Below are 15,317 nucleotides of genomic sequence, written 5' to 3'. Positions count from 1 at the left end.
ATAAACTGAATGCCCTTGAGTTGCAACACACAAAGATCAGTAAAACTGATAAAGGGCATGGAGGAATTTGATTATGAGCAAGTATTAAAACACATTAAATTGCATTATTAATTTATATATACTGTGAAGTATATAAATTTACCAGGAGAATGTTGTAAAATGCCGTTTCATAAAAAGAGGGGCACTCCCTCAGTCTGGAAACTCCTGAAGTAACACGCTGTCATTTTAAGACACAGTGATACCTAATGTGCATGTGTTTCACTTTATTCATGTACTTGTATATGTGGTCTAGCAAAACAGGGGCAATTTAAATTTTTACAGGGTCATTGTACTGCAAATACAGGGCATGATGCAACTAAACAGACCTCGGACAAAAAACAAACAAACAACGGTTTATATTCACAATCAGGAAAGCAGCATACTGTCTGTGAATAATATCCCATAAGCAATAAATCAAGCAGCCAGGAATACATACAAGTACATACATAAACGTTTCTTACAATTGTAAGCTGTGGGATCTTGCAGAATGCTGTCATTCCAGTGTATAGAGAAATATATTGCAGACATATGGAGGCTGTGAGGAAAATCAACTCCTCCCTATTCAGTGTGTGAATCTTCCCCTCCACTCATGAAGGTGTCTTGTTTTTGATGATATTCAAGGACGGAACTTCCCTAGTAACAAGTAGTGAACAGCAAAATAGCTAGAAGGAGACACCTGGAGGCAGGAACTTTATATAGGTTTTTAAGGCAAACTTGTAAAGCAAACTGCAGCATTTCTTTTGGCCCAGAATCACATTCTCTATTAAGTGAGACTTGGTTGTTTGAAAAGTCAATAACTATTTCATTCAAGATTCAGGTCATATTATATTTTGTTATATACAGTCTCTAGCACAAAATACTAACATAGTAAAACCAATATGTAGAAAAATACAACTATACAGAGTTGTATCTCCAAATGACAATTTCACTCCTGTCTTGATGAAACACTGGTGTGATTTTGAAGCTTTGGTAGATGCCTAGAGAATGTTCCTGCAGTTAAATATACAGTATAATATTGTGCCAAGCATTGTAATTCTTCAACACTTTGAGGTAATGATTGTTCTCATTGTCACTGTCAAATGAGTCTACAAAACAAAAAGAAAATATACCGGTACACAACTTTTGTTAGATTAACTCAGTTATAATAAGAGACAAGGATTGTCTACTGTTACACTGTTTAGACACATGGCTACGAAAGGCTCATTGACAGATGTGCTAACTATAGCAAGTAAACATTTTAGTTAAAGATTTGCTAAATCTTATAGTCTCATAAATATAAAGAACTCCAGCAACTCTTAATTATCTCACTAGCAATAATCTAGCACACTGATACAAGCAGACTGTGATCCCTCCTAGCCACTGCATTATGACAATACCATGATGGCAGCAGTGATTGGAAATCATCCCCGCTGCCTGCACAGCACTTGTGTAGGCAGCAAGTATGACGGCCGATCCCTGCTGCTATTATTGTAAGGTGCCAGGGTTTAAGAGGCAGTGGTCGGGAGGATTGTCTCTCCCAACTGATGTTAGTGTTTATTGTTTGTGGGTGCGATTGTTATACTGTTTGGGGGACAGTAATGGAAAATTATCCTGTGTATGGAGAAGGTACTAAGGAGCCCCTCATAGCATATGGCGGGACAGCAATAGTTCATTATATGATTTGTGTGGGGTCCATTAGTAGTATTTTTTTTTTTTTTTATTTCTTGTCTAAACCTTTGAAAGTCTTAAAGTCAAACTCAGTAGTGGACATGTTTGGCTTAGACCTTCAACGGACAGTAGAGCTTTACTAAAAGTGGTTGAGTATCTCTGGTCTAGCAATTTTTTTTTATCTCCGCTCTGTGGGACCAACATAATTTTGCATGTTTTTATTATGGACAGCTACCTCTGTCTGCCTATAATGTCTTTGTGTGCCGTCTGCTGAATCTCTTATACATTTCTATGAGATGCAAGTTAAGACTGTTTTCCCCTGCTTCCCGCTTGAAAAATCTATCCCAAAAATTGGTCTGTCTACCAAGGATTCTATACTACTGTTGCATACTACCTATTCATGTCACGAACTGCTTGAAACAAACTTCAGGAAATATTTAAATTTATATGGGCGAATAAAAGGCCTTGTATAGCTAGAAGAGTAATGCACTACCACAAAGCTCTGGGAGGTCTACCCGTCCTCAATTTATATAGGTATTACATGGCAGACAGATTATCCCAATTGGGCTCTATAATAATGTACACCCACCACCCACCTATATTTCTCCAGGTGCTTATTTGGCTCCCTCATTGAACTACCTTGCCTGTGCACCCCATGGCCAAAAAAACATTTTATAATATAGCTGTGGTGGTAGTTACTATTTTCTAACAAACTACATAATCCCATTTCACTAATTCTGCAGATTTTCCACAACCCCAATTACACTCTAGCAGTGTATATGATGGAAACTTCAAATCTGCATATTCTTAAAGAGGACCTTTCACCATATCCGGGCACATGCAGTTCTATATACTGCCAGAAAGCTGACAGTGCGCTGAATTCAGCGCACTGTCGGCTTTACCGATCTGTGCCCGGTGTGAAGAGCTTACGGCCCGGTACCGTAGCTCTTCTATGGTCAGAAGGGCGTTTCTGACCATTAGCCAGGAACGTCCTTCTGCCTCGCGGCGCCAATCGCGCTGTGCTGTGGAGCGGGGAGGAACGCCCCCTCCCTCTGCTCACACAGCTTGTCCGTAGACGAGCATTATCAGGAGAGGGAGGGGGCGTTCCTCCCCGCTCCACAGCACAGCGCAATTGGCGCCGCGAGGCAGAAGGACGTTCCTGGCTAATGGTCAGAAACGCCCTTCTGACTGTAAAGCGCTACGGTACCGGGACCGATAGCGCTTTACACCGGGCACGGATCGGGAAAGCCGACAGTGCGCTGAATTAAGCGCACTGTCAGCTTTCTGGCGGTATATAACACTGCCTGTGCCCAGATATGGTGAAAGGTCCTCTTTAATGTCTTTCTAGATCACCAAAGCTCCCTTTTAACACATAAACCTAACCCCCACTTTGGAAGCCCTCAGGACTCACCAGATTTTTAAATTTTTTAACTCCTTTGTACCACTCACTGCCTTTATAAAGCATCAGATAAAGGCTCTTCGTCATACATCTATAAAGTTAGAATTAAATACTCCTCCCACAGCAACTAAATTGGACTTTATTTTAGACTGGACGTTGCACCTAGGAACTGCACTCATGACAGAACAAATGAAGAGAATCTAGCACCTTAGCAAAGGTAGTTGTCAGATCACCCCGATGGACAACTCCCTTAAAGTATTACATAGACCTTACTTGACTCCAGCTAGATTGCAAAACCTCTACCCAGTGATATCCCCATCATGTTTTAGGAGTAGTGATGCTAGTACTCCCTTATTTGACTACTGCAACATATAATTTAACAATATTGTTCCTATCACAGCTCTCAGCTTCCTCTTGGGTCTAAAACCACCTGGATTTCACCATGCATCCAATAGGATACTCTATTACATTTTTACGGCTGCAAGAATACATGTAGCCTTCAGATGGTGAACACCAACACACTTTCTATCTACATGTCATCTGACATTGAAGTAAAGATGTTGTATGGAAAAATCAATGCTATACGGGCCAACACCAGAAAATAGTTTAAACAGTGTCCATGGCTATAACCGGTATGTTCCCCCAAACTGGCATACTACCTTTGCTTGTGACCCTTGAATCACAAGAAAATAGCATATGTTGCCTTGTTTTTACAAAATTATGTGCAACATCTCTTTTTTTCTTCTTCTTTTCTGTTTATTTCTCTTTTTCATAGGCTCTATAAATTTTTGCATATAATTGTAGTAAATTCCATTACGGAAATCAGTGGTATGTTTTCTTACATGTATTACCAGTATTTACTATTCACAGACATGTTTACTTATGTGGCTAACTCTACTTGTATTTGTGGATTCTTATGCTGATTGATGGTTGTCTTCTTCCCACAGTGCAAGCAGCTACTGCAAGCAGAAGAGAGCACTCTGAGGGGGTGTTCACACGGTGTAAAGTGGCGCGCAATCTGGCACGTATATGCGTGTCAGCAGTTTGCGCGCTCAAAAGGATCCCATTGATTTCAATGGGAGTTACGCGCCATATACGATCGTAACTCCCATTGAAATCAATGGGATCTTTTTGAGCGCGCAAACTGCTGACACGCGTATACGTGCCAGATTGTGTGCCACTTTACACCATGTGAACTCTCCCTGAAGCAGCATCACATTGTAATACAGTAAGCAGTGTCAGCTATGGGACAGGAATTTTGTCCCTGATCCATTACTTGTCATTGTTAAATAAGACGCAGCAAAACGCATAGTGTGACAAGTTTTCTCTCTTCCATCTCTCTCAAGCCAGGGGCATAAAAAGAAATGTAGGTGTATTAGAGGAATCATACAAGAAGGGAAGAAAAAAAACAGGGTCATTAAATCGAAGTCAGGATCAATTTTGGGAGGAGTAAAAAAAAGAAAAAAAGTTATGGAAGCAGAGTTCAAAATAAATTGATTTTTAAATTAATTTTATGCAGAGTTTGTTGTATATTTACTTTCATAGGACTTATATCTCTAGTTTTTTTTGTTTTTTTTTTATATAGATTAGATGATCTTTACTGCGTCTGATCAGCTATGGAGTCAGAATCGGCGGTTTGGACTTCCGACTCCACAGCCCTGGAGGAAACTAAAATGTTAGACAAACCAAAAATAGCAGATAAACTAAGACAAGTATGCACAATAGATACACAAGAGCCTTTACATTATTCTTTACAAAATAGCCATTGCTAAGCTATACTGTATGGGCAAAAAAAAATAAAAAATTCCCAAATTTCCTATTTAACAGTTTAAGACCCCTATCCCTTTAGATGTATCCAGTAATAAAATACTTTGCGCTCATCAGAGGCAGAACTCAAAATATGCTGCTTGTTATGTCTCATAATGGTTTATGAATTGCAACAAAGACATTAACAGGATTGTAAAAGTAGACTATAAAGAAAGGCATGAATATATACATCAGGAATAATTACACAGGATATGCATAGTTAAGGACAATGTCAAGGGTCATTAGACCATAGTAATGATTAGAAAATGAGTCATAAACTCAAAAGTAAGGAAGCAGAGTTAAGGCATGTCAATAATACCTGCCGCTGCTTCACTATTGACGTTTGTTAAGCAACAGAAAATTGAACATTGCGTTATACAATGAATTCAACATATTATGAATTATTAAGTTACCATAAGCTATCCACATTCTCTTCACCGTCTTCTTTACTCTCAGTTCCTGGAGGATTAGTATAAAAGAGGCTTTCTGTTGAATGCTGCAAGAAAAAAAGTGTTATGGCTTTTATTATGCAAATCTGTTTCCATATAATACCATCAAAGAAATACATCCAAAGCTGAATGGGCTACATAGTTAATAATTAGAGATGAGCGAGTAGTACTCGATCGAGTAGGTATTTGATCGAATACTACAGTATTTGAAATACTCGTACTCGATCAAGTACCACTCGCTGTTCGAATGTAAAAGTTCGATGCAGAACCAGCATTGATTGGCCGAATGCTATACAGTCGGCCAATCAACGCTGGTTCTTCTCCTACCTTTAGAAGTCTTCTCCGTGCAGCTTCCCCGCGGCGTCTTCCGGCTCTTCATTCACTCTGCCAGGCATCGGGCCTGAGCAGAGCCGACTGCGCATGTCCACTTGTAGTGCGGGCATGTGCAGTCGGCTCTGCCCAGGCCCAATGCCTGGCAGAGTGAATGAAGAGCCGGAAGATGCCGCGGGGACGCTGCACAGAGAAGACTGCTCAGAGGATCCAGCCCGACCCTCACTCGTGGACTTGGTAAGTATAATTTGATCGAACGTTGCCTACCCCTGAAACGAGCATTTCCCCCCATAGTCTATAATAGGGTTCCATATTCGATTCGAGTAGTCGAATAATGAGGGGCTACTTGAAACGAATATCGAACCTCGAACATTTTACTGTTTGCTCGTCTCTATTAATAATACATTTTATTTATATAGCGACATATTCCACAGCACTGTACAAATTGTAAGGTTCAAGTACAGACAAAAGGAAACAAAGAAATTACATTAGAAACAAATAGCCACTTCACACAATCGGACTGAGGGCCCTGTTTGCAAGAGCTTACACTCTATGAGGTAGAGGGGGTGACACAAGAGGTAGCAGGACGGCATTGCTTATACAATGGTGAGACAATTTTCTGATAGAGGTTACTGTCATTACACAAACATAAAACTGTATGAGCCGTCACCAGTGGTGTCCTTTAACGTGCAGATGGAGCCTGGACGTATAAAATAAGTCTGAAACGGCATCATATCGTGTGGGCTGATGTGGGAGCGGGAACAGAGGAGGGTTCGTTTTAGGGATTCTAATTACGGTATGGAAGGATTTACATTAGGAATTGTGATAGGCCTGTCTGAAAAGATGTCTCTTTAGTTTGCGCTTGAAACTGTAGAAATTGGGAGTTAATCTGATTGTCCGGGGTAGAGCATTCCAGAGAAGTGGTGCAACTCGGGAGAAGTCTTGTATACAAGCGTGGGAGGTTCTGATAATAGAGGATGTAAGTGTTAGGTCATTCAGTCAACGGAGAGCATGGGTTGGCTGAAAGACAGAGATGAGGGAGGAAATTTTGGGAGGTGCAGCATTATGGAGAGCCTTGTGGATGAGGGTGATAAGTTTATATTGTATTTTGTAATGAATATATTCTATTTTTATATATATATATATATATATATATATATATATATATATATATATATATATATATCTATCCTTGCTGGGATGTTTGTGTGTTTGGATGTTTGTTCCACTATCGGCCGCAACGCCTGAGTGGATTTCAATCAAATTTCGCACATACCTAGAATGCCACCCGGAAAAGAACATGGGCGCCTCACAATCCCAGTATATTTCCGGGTTTGCCGACTGCGAGCACTGAATTCCCAGTCCGTGTAGGCTGCAGGACCTAAGCTGACGTCACCACGTCAGGCGCGGGGCTCCGATTGGACCAGGCCACTGCGGGGGCGGAGCTATAGAACTACAATCCGACCACTCACTGACATGAAGAACATGGCGTCCTGCATGCCAGCAGCCGTGAGCCGCACATGCCGGCATCGCTGGAGTCCGCTGCGCGGCATTGACTGGTGAGTCCGCCGGGGGTGCAGAAGGGGTAAACGTAACTGTGACGAACTCCCGCAACTACCTGAGCCGCACGCCGTGTATGGTTGCAGAAGCTGCGCAGCATGGTCTGCCAACCCTCTGCACCCCGGTAACCTCAGCACATGGGGTGCAGAGGGTTGGCAGGGGGGGGGGGGGGGGGGGGCAGGTGGCCCGGGGTGGTGTGGGAAGGGGGCGAGGGAAGGGAGGAGTGGGTAGGGAAAAAAGTTGGGGGGCCAGTGGCGAGAAAAGGGGAACTGGGCCGGAGGGGCGCAAGGTGGGGGTCCATGGGCGAACTGGTGTTGGATGGGCGCACTGGTGTTGGACGGGCCCACTGCGCCCACAAGGCAAAGGCAGGGGGCTGGAGCGGCACTGCAGGTGGGGCACGCAGGGGGTGAGGGGGGTATAGCTAGTATAAATAAATATATATATTATATATAGATATATATATATACACACACACACACACACACATATACACACACACATATTGTGTTTATGTCTGTTACTCTGTTATAGCTGTACATTGTTACATACCATTTTGCTGCAGTTGCCGTGTGGGTCAGAGAGTAATAAACCAAATTCAAGATCCGCAACCATCTGGCGAGACTTTGCCAATAGGTGCTGCAACTTACTTGTTGGTGAATACGACTGTTGTACAAATAGAAAAAATATAATTTAATACTCTGGTTTCATAGGCCAGAGAATGTATTACGGTATTTCTATATTTGTTTATCATTGATAGACCACTCTAGTAATGTAGCCATGCTGTACATTCTCTAACCCTTGATGCCTCAAACACTGTACAGACCATTCTTTACTGTTCCTTGTGTCCAGTGATGTATTAGTCATCTATAAAGCAGCAGGAGTGAAGAGCCTGTACAGGTTCTGCTACGCCCAGACATTGCACCACTAACCTCCTTGACCTGTTTGGTTAATCATCAAAGCATGACACTGACTTAACATATAAATAACTCTTTGTAGCAGGGTCCCAATTGTCTGCTCTTCTTAACCCATTACTGACTGGCCTACTATAGGCCCTAATGACCAGGTTTTTTTTTAGTTCTTCCATTGTCATATACCATGAGCTATAACTTTATTTATTTTTGCATCAGTATAATTGTATGAGGGCTTGATCTTTTGCATTATATACTAGCATCTCATTTATTGCATTATATTAAAGTAAGTCTATCACCCCCGAGGTATATTCAACTGCTACTACCACATTACAGAGCACATTACAGTGATAAACAACATACCTTTGTTATGGAGAAAAACAACTTTGAAGTCTGAAACAAAAAAGGTGCAGTGAGAGCAAGCTTGCAGAAGAATGGACGATGTCACAGGAGTGGGAGGATCAGCAATTCTCACTGGCAGGACACTGAGGGGCTACAGTAGTGCTCCAGGGAGCTGAAGGCCCGCCTCCAATGCACTAACTGTATCACTTGCAGAAGACTTCAAAGTTGTTTTTCTCCAAATCTACAAAAGAGACATACATAAAGAAAAAACTGCAATTCTGCCATTCAGTGTTCATGTTATAAATTCTGCTCCATTCACCCACCCCTTCCTGCCGCAGCCATTTTTCGAATTGAATTTTTGGATCCCAACCTACCAAGAGGCAAAAAATTTTTATTCTTCTGTGCACAGAGTCATAAGAACACTTAATGTTTGCAGGATAAATTGTACCTAACAATTTAATTTTAATACTGGGAAGCATTTGTGCGAATTTCTTACGGGTTTCATTTTTATGGCGTTCACTGTGCAGTCAAAATGACATATCACCTCTATGTTATGGGTCGGTATAATTCCAGGGATATACAACTTAAATAGTGTTTGTTTTGTAGTTTGTTTGGGGTTTTTTTTTTTCACATTTTATCTCCTTAAAATTTTACATGTCTTGGGGTCCCCATGTATTATGACACTCATAACTATTTTACATTTCTTTTACACGTACAGGGCTACATAAGCCATCTCCTTGCGGGGATAGATGTACTTTATTCATACCATTTTGGGAAATGTCTGATGTTTTGATTGCTTTTTGTTCAAATTTGTATGGTAGGCAAAGCAAAGGAAAAAAAAACAGCAGTTTGGCTCTTTTGAATTTTGATTCTTAAGCCAAAAACACACACCAAACTGAATCAACCACATATACATCCAAATAAAAGCACAATAATGCCAAAAAGGGACATACCCAAAGCACCACATAATGTTTTTTGGCTTAAGATTTGTGCACATTATGCGTGTTGTGACCCAGTAGTTATCTGAATATCCCTTAGATGTTAACATTTGTTATGCAACAAATCATAGCTTTGCATTATGGTACAACTAGCCAGTATATTTCATTGTTACTATACATGCTCACATACACAGTTTCATAATATGTGGTAAACCATGATTGCACCATTTTTTAGGTAGTTTCTGGTACATTGAAGGACTTTCTTATTTTTCCCCCCTTTGTCTGTTCTGTATTGTGTAATTTTTCTTTTAGTATGTTTTTTTTATTGCATATTAATAAATTAATTTGTATTTTCATAATATTTGTGTGGATTTTTTCTTTTTTTGATGTATCTTTCAGTGAATTCCTCACAAGTTTTTGTTACAGGCCTCAGTTATTTTATTAACCCCCCCAAGGGAGCTTGAACCTGTGGTCTTTTTTATTGTATGTCCCATACCCTTAAATAAAACTGTATTGTAGTCTATGGGAGATTCCCCTAACTTCCATTAGGCTCCTGATTGTCAGAAGAACAGAATGGCTTCTGTGATCATACCGCACGGGAGCCATCCTGTAATGGCAACAGTACGGGGCGGAGAAGATCAGCTCTTGGGGGCTCCCATTCACTTCACAAGGTATATAATGCAATGCCCAAGCTCATAGTTCTCTGGCTATGGCGGCCACACTGCTTTAGAGTGGCCACCACCTTTATTGACCAGGCATCCGCACTATAAGATAACCTGCTAAACTTGGGTTTATATGGCCGCTTACAATACTGTGTAAGCGGCCATTTTTCTTGTAGCGGCGGGCATACACAGTCGGCTTTGCCATAGGCCCAAGACCTAGAAGTTTGAAGCCAACCCCGGGAAGAAGACGCGTTAAGACCCCATTCCTGAAGAAGATGGAGGCGGCGCTGGAGAGTTCTCTTGCAGCATTGGGGACGCCCGTCCCCAGTGCTGCAAGAGAACTGATTTGCATACCAGCAGAAAACGGGATTTTAACCGAACGGTGGGGCGCAGAAGACATCTAAAGGTAGGAGACGAATAGCCTTTCTTAAGGCTATTCCGATGTGTTAGGGAGAAAAAAAAAAGTTGAATGTGATGACAACAAAATCACACAAAAATCATCAATGGAAATCAAATGTATTAACCAATGTAGGCCTGGATTTGGAGTCACACCCAAAATTAAAGTGGAAAAACACACTACAGACTGATCCAACTTTGATGTAATGTCCTTAAAACATGTCAAAATAAAGTACAGTAGTGTGTGTGGCCTCCACGTGCCTGTATGACCTCCCTACAATCGCTGGGCATGCTCCTGATGAGGTTGCGGATGGTCTCCTGAGGGATCTCCTCCCAGACCTGGACTAAAGCATCTGACAACTCCTAAACAGTCTGTGGTGTAACGTGAAGTTGGTGGATGGAGTGAGATATGTTGTCCCAGATGTGTTCAATCGGACTCAGGTTTGGGGAACGGGCGGGCCAGTCCATAGCTTCAATACCTTCATCTTGCAGGAACTGCTGACACACTCCAGCCACATGAGGTCTGGCATTGTCCTGCATTAGGAGGAACCCAGGGCCAACTGCACCAGCATACGGTCTCACAATGGGTCTGAGGATCTCATCTTGGTACCTAATGGCAGTCAGGCTACCTCTGGCGAGCACATGGAGGGCTGTGCGGCCCTCCAAAGAAATGCCACCCTACACCATTACTGACCCACTGCCAAACTGGTCATGCTGAAGGATGTTGAAGGCAGATTGCTCTCTACGGCGTCTCCAGACTCTGTCATACGTGCTCAGTGAGAACCTGCTTTCATCTGTGAAAAGCACAGGGCACCAGTGGTGAAGTTGCCAATCCTGGTTCACTGTGGCAAATGCCAAGTGTCCTGCACGATGTTGGGCTGTGAGTAACCCCCATCTCTGGACGTCGGGCCCTCATACCATCCTCATGGAGTTGATTTCTAACCGTTTGTGTGGACACATGCACATTTGTGGCCTGCTGGAGGTCATTTTGAAGGGATCTGGCAGTGCTCCTTCTGTTCCTCCTTGCACAAAGGCAGAGGTAGCAGTCCTGCTGCTGGGTTATTGCCCTCCCACGGCCCCATCCATGTCTCCTGGTGTACAGATCTAGGATGTGTTATTTGAGTGTTGCTTTTATTTTTTTTTAAGCAGGGTATATTCCACCCCCAATATAGTACAATATATTATACTGTCTCTAGCACTGCAGGCAGGACTGGGGCACTTTTAAAATGGCCAAACAAAGAACACCCATAAAACACATCAATTTGGCCTCACAACTCTTTAGTGATGGTAGTTATTGGGAGAAAAAAGGGCTGGCATATTAGGTTTCAACATTTCCGATTCTTTTGTTCTTGGGAAGGCAGGCTACTAGAGATGTCTCGCAGGGGCTTATTCTCTTCCCATTTAGGTTTTATGGATGTTCATCTGTGCAGGCATGTGTATGTTGTTGTTGGCATTGACAGTAGCTGGGCAATAGCTATCTAGTGTATATGGCCACACATCGTATATAGACAATATAATGGCTTTGGTGTATAACAAGATTAGATTTAAGCCCCAAATTGATTAACTGAAAGTACGCTTCTATGTAAATGAGGTGAAAACACATTTTTAGCAATAACTACAAAATGCAGCTTTAAATGAACACAAAATACCTCTTCATATTGTGAACATTACAGAAAATAAAATAAAAATAAATAGCTAACTAACATTATTTGACTTTCCTTTGTCTCTACACAAAATGTGGAAAGCAAACTAACTCGGATGTGATAAACTCATATCTTGCATACCTTAGAGATTTATTCATGCAACCATATCAAGAATTTGGCTTCCGAGTAAATCAAATAGTAAATAATTAACAATCAATAAATTGAAGGGCAGGTGAATAACAGCAAGATAATAAATATCATCTTTAAACCTGATCTAAACGCATAATTCACTGGCCGTGCAACTGGTTGCTTTACAACAGGTTCAGCACAAGGCTGAAGACACACCAAACGGCGCCGGCTGCACCCCAATCTGTGCCGAAGTACAATTACATTGGTAAAATTTAATTAAATACTTGTTACTGACCAAGTGCTTTTGCCTATTATGTAAAGATAACCATGCATATTAAATTTTTGCCAGCAGAAATGTCTGTCCAAAAACTAAATTGTATGGCTAGCCTTATATGAAAGTTGATATTCTAGTTAACTTATGTGTTTCACGACATCTCAACCATTCCCCATCCACATTCTGTTGCTGACTTCTCTCCATCTGAACAAACTTGCACATTCAGCCAAACAGAAAGTGCATGTTTATGCATAAGAGCACAATGGAGGACTGTCTACTGTATGTGACAGTCTATTTTTTTTTTTTTTTTTTTACTAACAGTTGTTGTAACAACCTGTAGCATGTGTAGTATTGAACAAAGGCCCTGCTGGTTAGAAAGATGTCTTGTTATTTAAGTCAAATATTAATCACTTCCCTACAATTGCAAGATTGACTGAGGCATCTAGATGGTCACACAAAGAATGCGAACATTCAGGGGTTACCATGATTATTAACCTATACCTGGGTAAAAAATATCCAAATCTATTCTCCGGATGTAATTAGGAGAACAGCCTCTGTATATGTATAAGCCTACTGACATGATGCCCTGCCAAACCAGTATCCCTGCGCTATGCTGAGGATAGACCGAAACAGCGCTGTCCATAGCTGGGAATCTGCTCCTTTTGGAATAGAAATACTGGTTTGGCAATAAACCCCGCATCATGTCAGTAGGCTTATTAACTGAGTCATGCATGCTGTTAAGGGGGCTGCCCCTAAAGGATGGCATACAGAGGCACTGTTCTCCTAATTACATCCCGGAGAATAGATTTGCATATTTTTTTTTACCCAGAATCCCTAGCGGAGCAGGAATGACTTGTAAGTCTCCGTACGCCTATCTAGGCACACACTCTCCCTAATGTGTATGATTATCCCCTGACCCTAACCTATACGTTGTGTCAGAGGCACAAATTATTAGCTTGGCTGTCAGTTTCTTACTTGTCAGACAGTAACTTTCTACCATGCATATTATACTTAAAATATTTTGACCTTCCCTAGTGGAACAGAGAAGCAGAGTAGTGCTCCGGTGGAGATCCAAGTTACAGGTATTGAGATAGTCAAGACCTATAAGTACCTGAGTGTGCTCCTCAATAATAAGCTGGACTGGGAGGATCACCTGGATGCACTGCACAGAAAGGGCCACAGCAGGCTCTACCTGCTCAGGACACTGAGGGCCTTTGGAGTCCAGGGGACACTTCTAAGGGCCTTTTTCAACTCTGTGGTTGCTTCAGCCATCTTCTTCGGTGTGGCCTGCTGGGGAAGTAGCATACCAGCCAAAGACAGAAATAGACTTGACAGGCTGATTAGAAGGGCCAGCTCTGTTCTGGGGAGACCCCTAGACCCAGTACAGGTGGTGGGTGACAGAAGGATACTGTCTGTGGTGAGCTCCATGCTGGAGAATAAATCCTACCACATGCATGAGACCTTGAGGGCACTTGGGAGCACTGTCAGTGACCGTCTGTTTTACCCCAAGTGTGAGAAGGAGTGTGATTGGAGATCCTTCATCCCAAACGCGATCAGGCTACATAATCTACATCAGGCCAAGCGAAGAGCAGTCCGCATAGAGAACTAATTGATCCTGAAGTCTTCTATTTCTTTAGTTACTATGACTCCTAGTGTTTTTCTCCTATCTGCTATTCTGAGCTTATGTGTGTCTCTTTCTGTAGTATACTACTGTTATTATCCTGTATCCGAATTATCATGCTGCTGTAACACACTGAAATTTCCCCATGGTGGGACTATTAAAAGGATTATCTTATCTTATCATACTTCCCTTCCAGGCTTCTTCCTGCGAGACGGCTCCGCCTTCTTCTCTGACTGCCAACACTTCTCCTAGCTCTGCTCTGCTGCTGACAATCCACCTCTACTGCGTAGCTCCCATGCATGCACAGTAGAGTTGGATAGTCACTGAACAGCACAGAGCAGCGCTGGGATAAGAACGTGCGACTGTAGAATCAGTAAAGAAGGAGGAGCAGTCCTGCAGGAGGAAGCCTGGAAGGAAGAGAGATAAGTATATAATGGGGTCGGGGGTTAGGCGGAGTAGGTTGGGAAGAGCTGGTCGTGGGCAGGATTTCTAGAGAGACACGGATGGGTTTATGGGAGGGAGGGAGAGAGGGAGCAGTGGGGGAGTGAGGTTAAAGGTAGCAAGCATAAAAGTTACATAGCAGGAAACTGAACAAATAAATTCATTTAATGCACATAGGGACTTGCCTCCAGCAACAGCCACTGGGGATCAGGGGACTTGATCCACTAAATCCTACTATTTCCCTCCCGAGACGTGCCATACAGTGTTTTGAAGCCACTTATTACCCTTTCCATAATGCATAGTTAGCCTAGCAAGATTAAAAATTGGTTTAAGGATTTTTCTTACTAATGCAACTTGCCTATATCCACAGGATTGGTGGTCCAACTCTATGTGAATGAAATAGTTTGCACATGCCTGACCTCAACATCATTCACTTCTGTGGGACTTACATAACCGCAATCTGAATAGAGCGACGTGCAAACATGCGTAACAACACTCCATTCACTCGGGACACTTGCAGACCCGTTCTCCTGATTGCTTTAAGTGTATATAGTGGGCAACTAAGGTGAATTAATTTATTGATTATTATCACATAATCCAAGTGTGTGTGTTTGTTTTTTTTTCTTTTAAATGTTCTGTTTTTAGTATGTCGATTTATGCCATGAGTAAGAGACATGTTGTCTTGAAAAGCGTAGGCAGTTTACTATTTCACTACTGAACCTATGGATTGATT

General features: G+C 42.0%; 1 protein-coding gene across 2 annotated transcripts in view; it reads right to left on the bottom strand.

The window, feature by feature from the left end:
• The window catches only part of CCDC62 (coiled-coil domain containing 62), a 31,716-nt gene continuing 16,399 nt past the window's right edge, over positions 1-15,317 (bottom strand). For both annotated transcript variants that reach the window (XM_075273687.1, XM_075273696.1), the window contains 3 exons: positions 7,780-7,893; positions 5,305-5,387; positions 1-1,124 (listed from right to left, as the gene is read on the bottom strand). In XM_075273687.1, coding sequence (XP_075129788.1) covers position 1,124; positions 5,305-5,387; positions 7,780-7,893 — 198 coding nt within the window. In that variant the 3' untranslated portion in view covers positions 1-1,123. The remainder of the gene's footprint in view (positions 1,125-5,304; positions 5,388-7,779; positions 7,894-15,317) is intronic.

Source organism: Leptodactylus fuscus, chromosome 1, assembly GCF_031893055.1.
Source record: "Leptodactylus fuscus isolate aLepFus1 chromosome 1, aLepFus1.hap2, whole genome shotgun sequence".
Classification (NCBI taxonomy): Eukaryota; Metazoa; Chordata; class Amphibia; order Anura; family Leptodactylidae; genus Leptodactylus; species Leptodactylus fuscus.
This window is presented reverse-complemented; position numbering and strand designations above follow the sequence as displayed.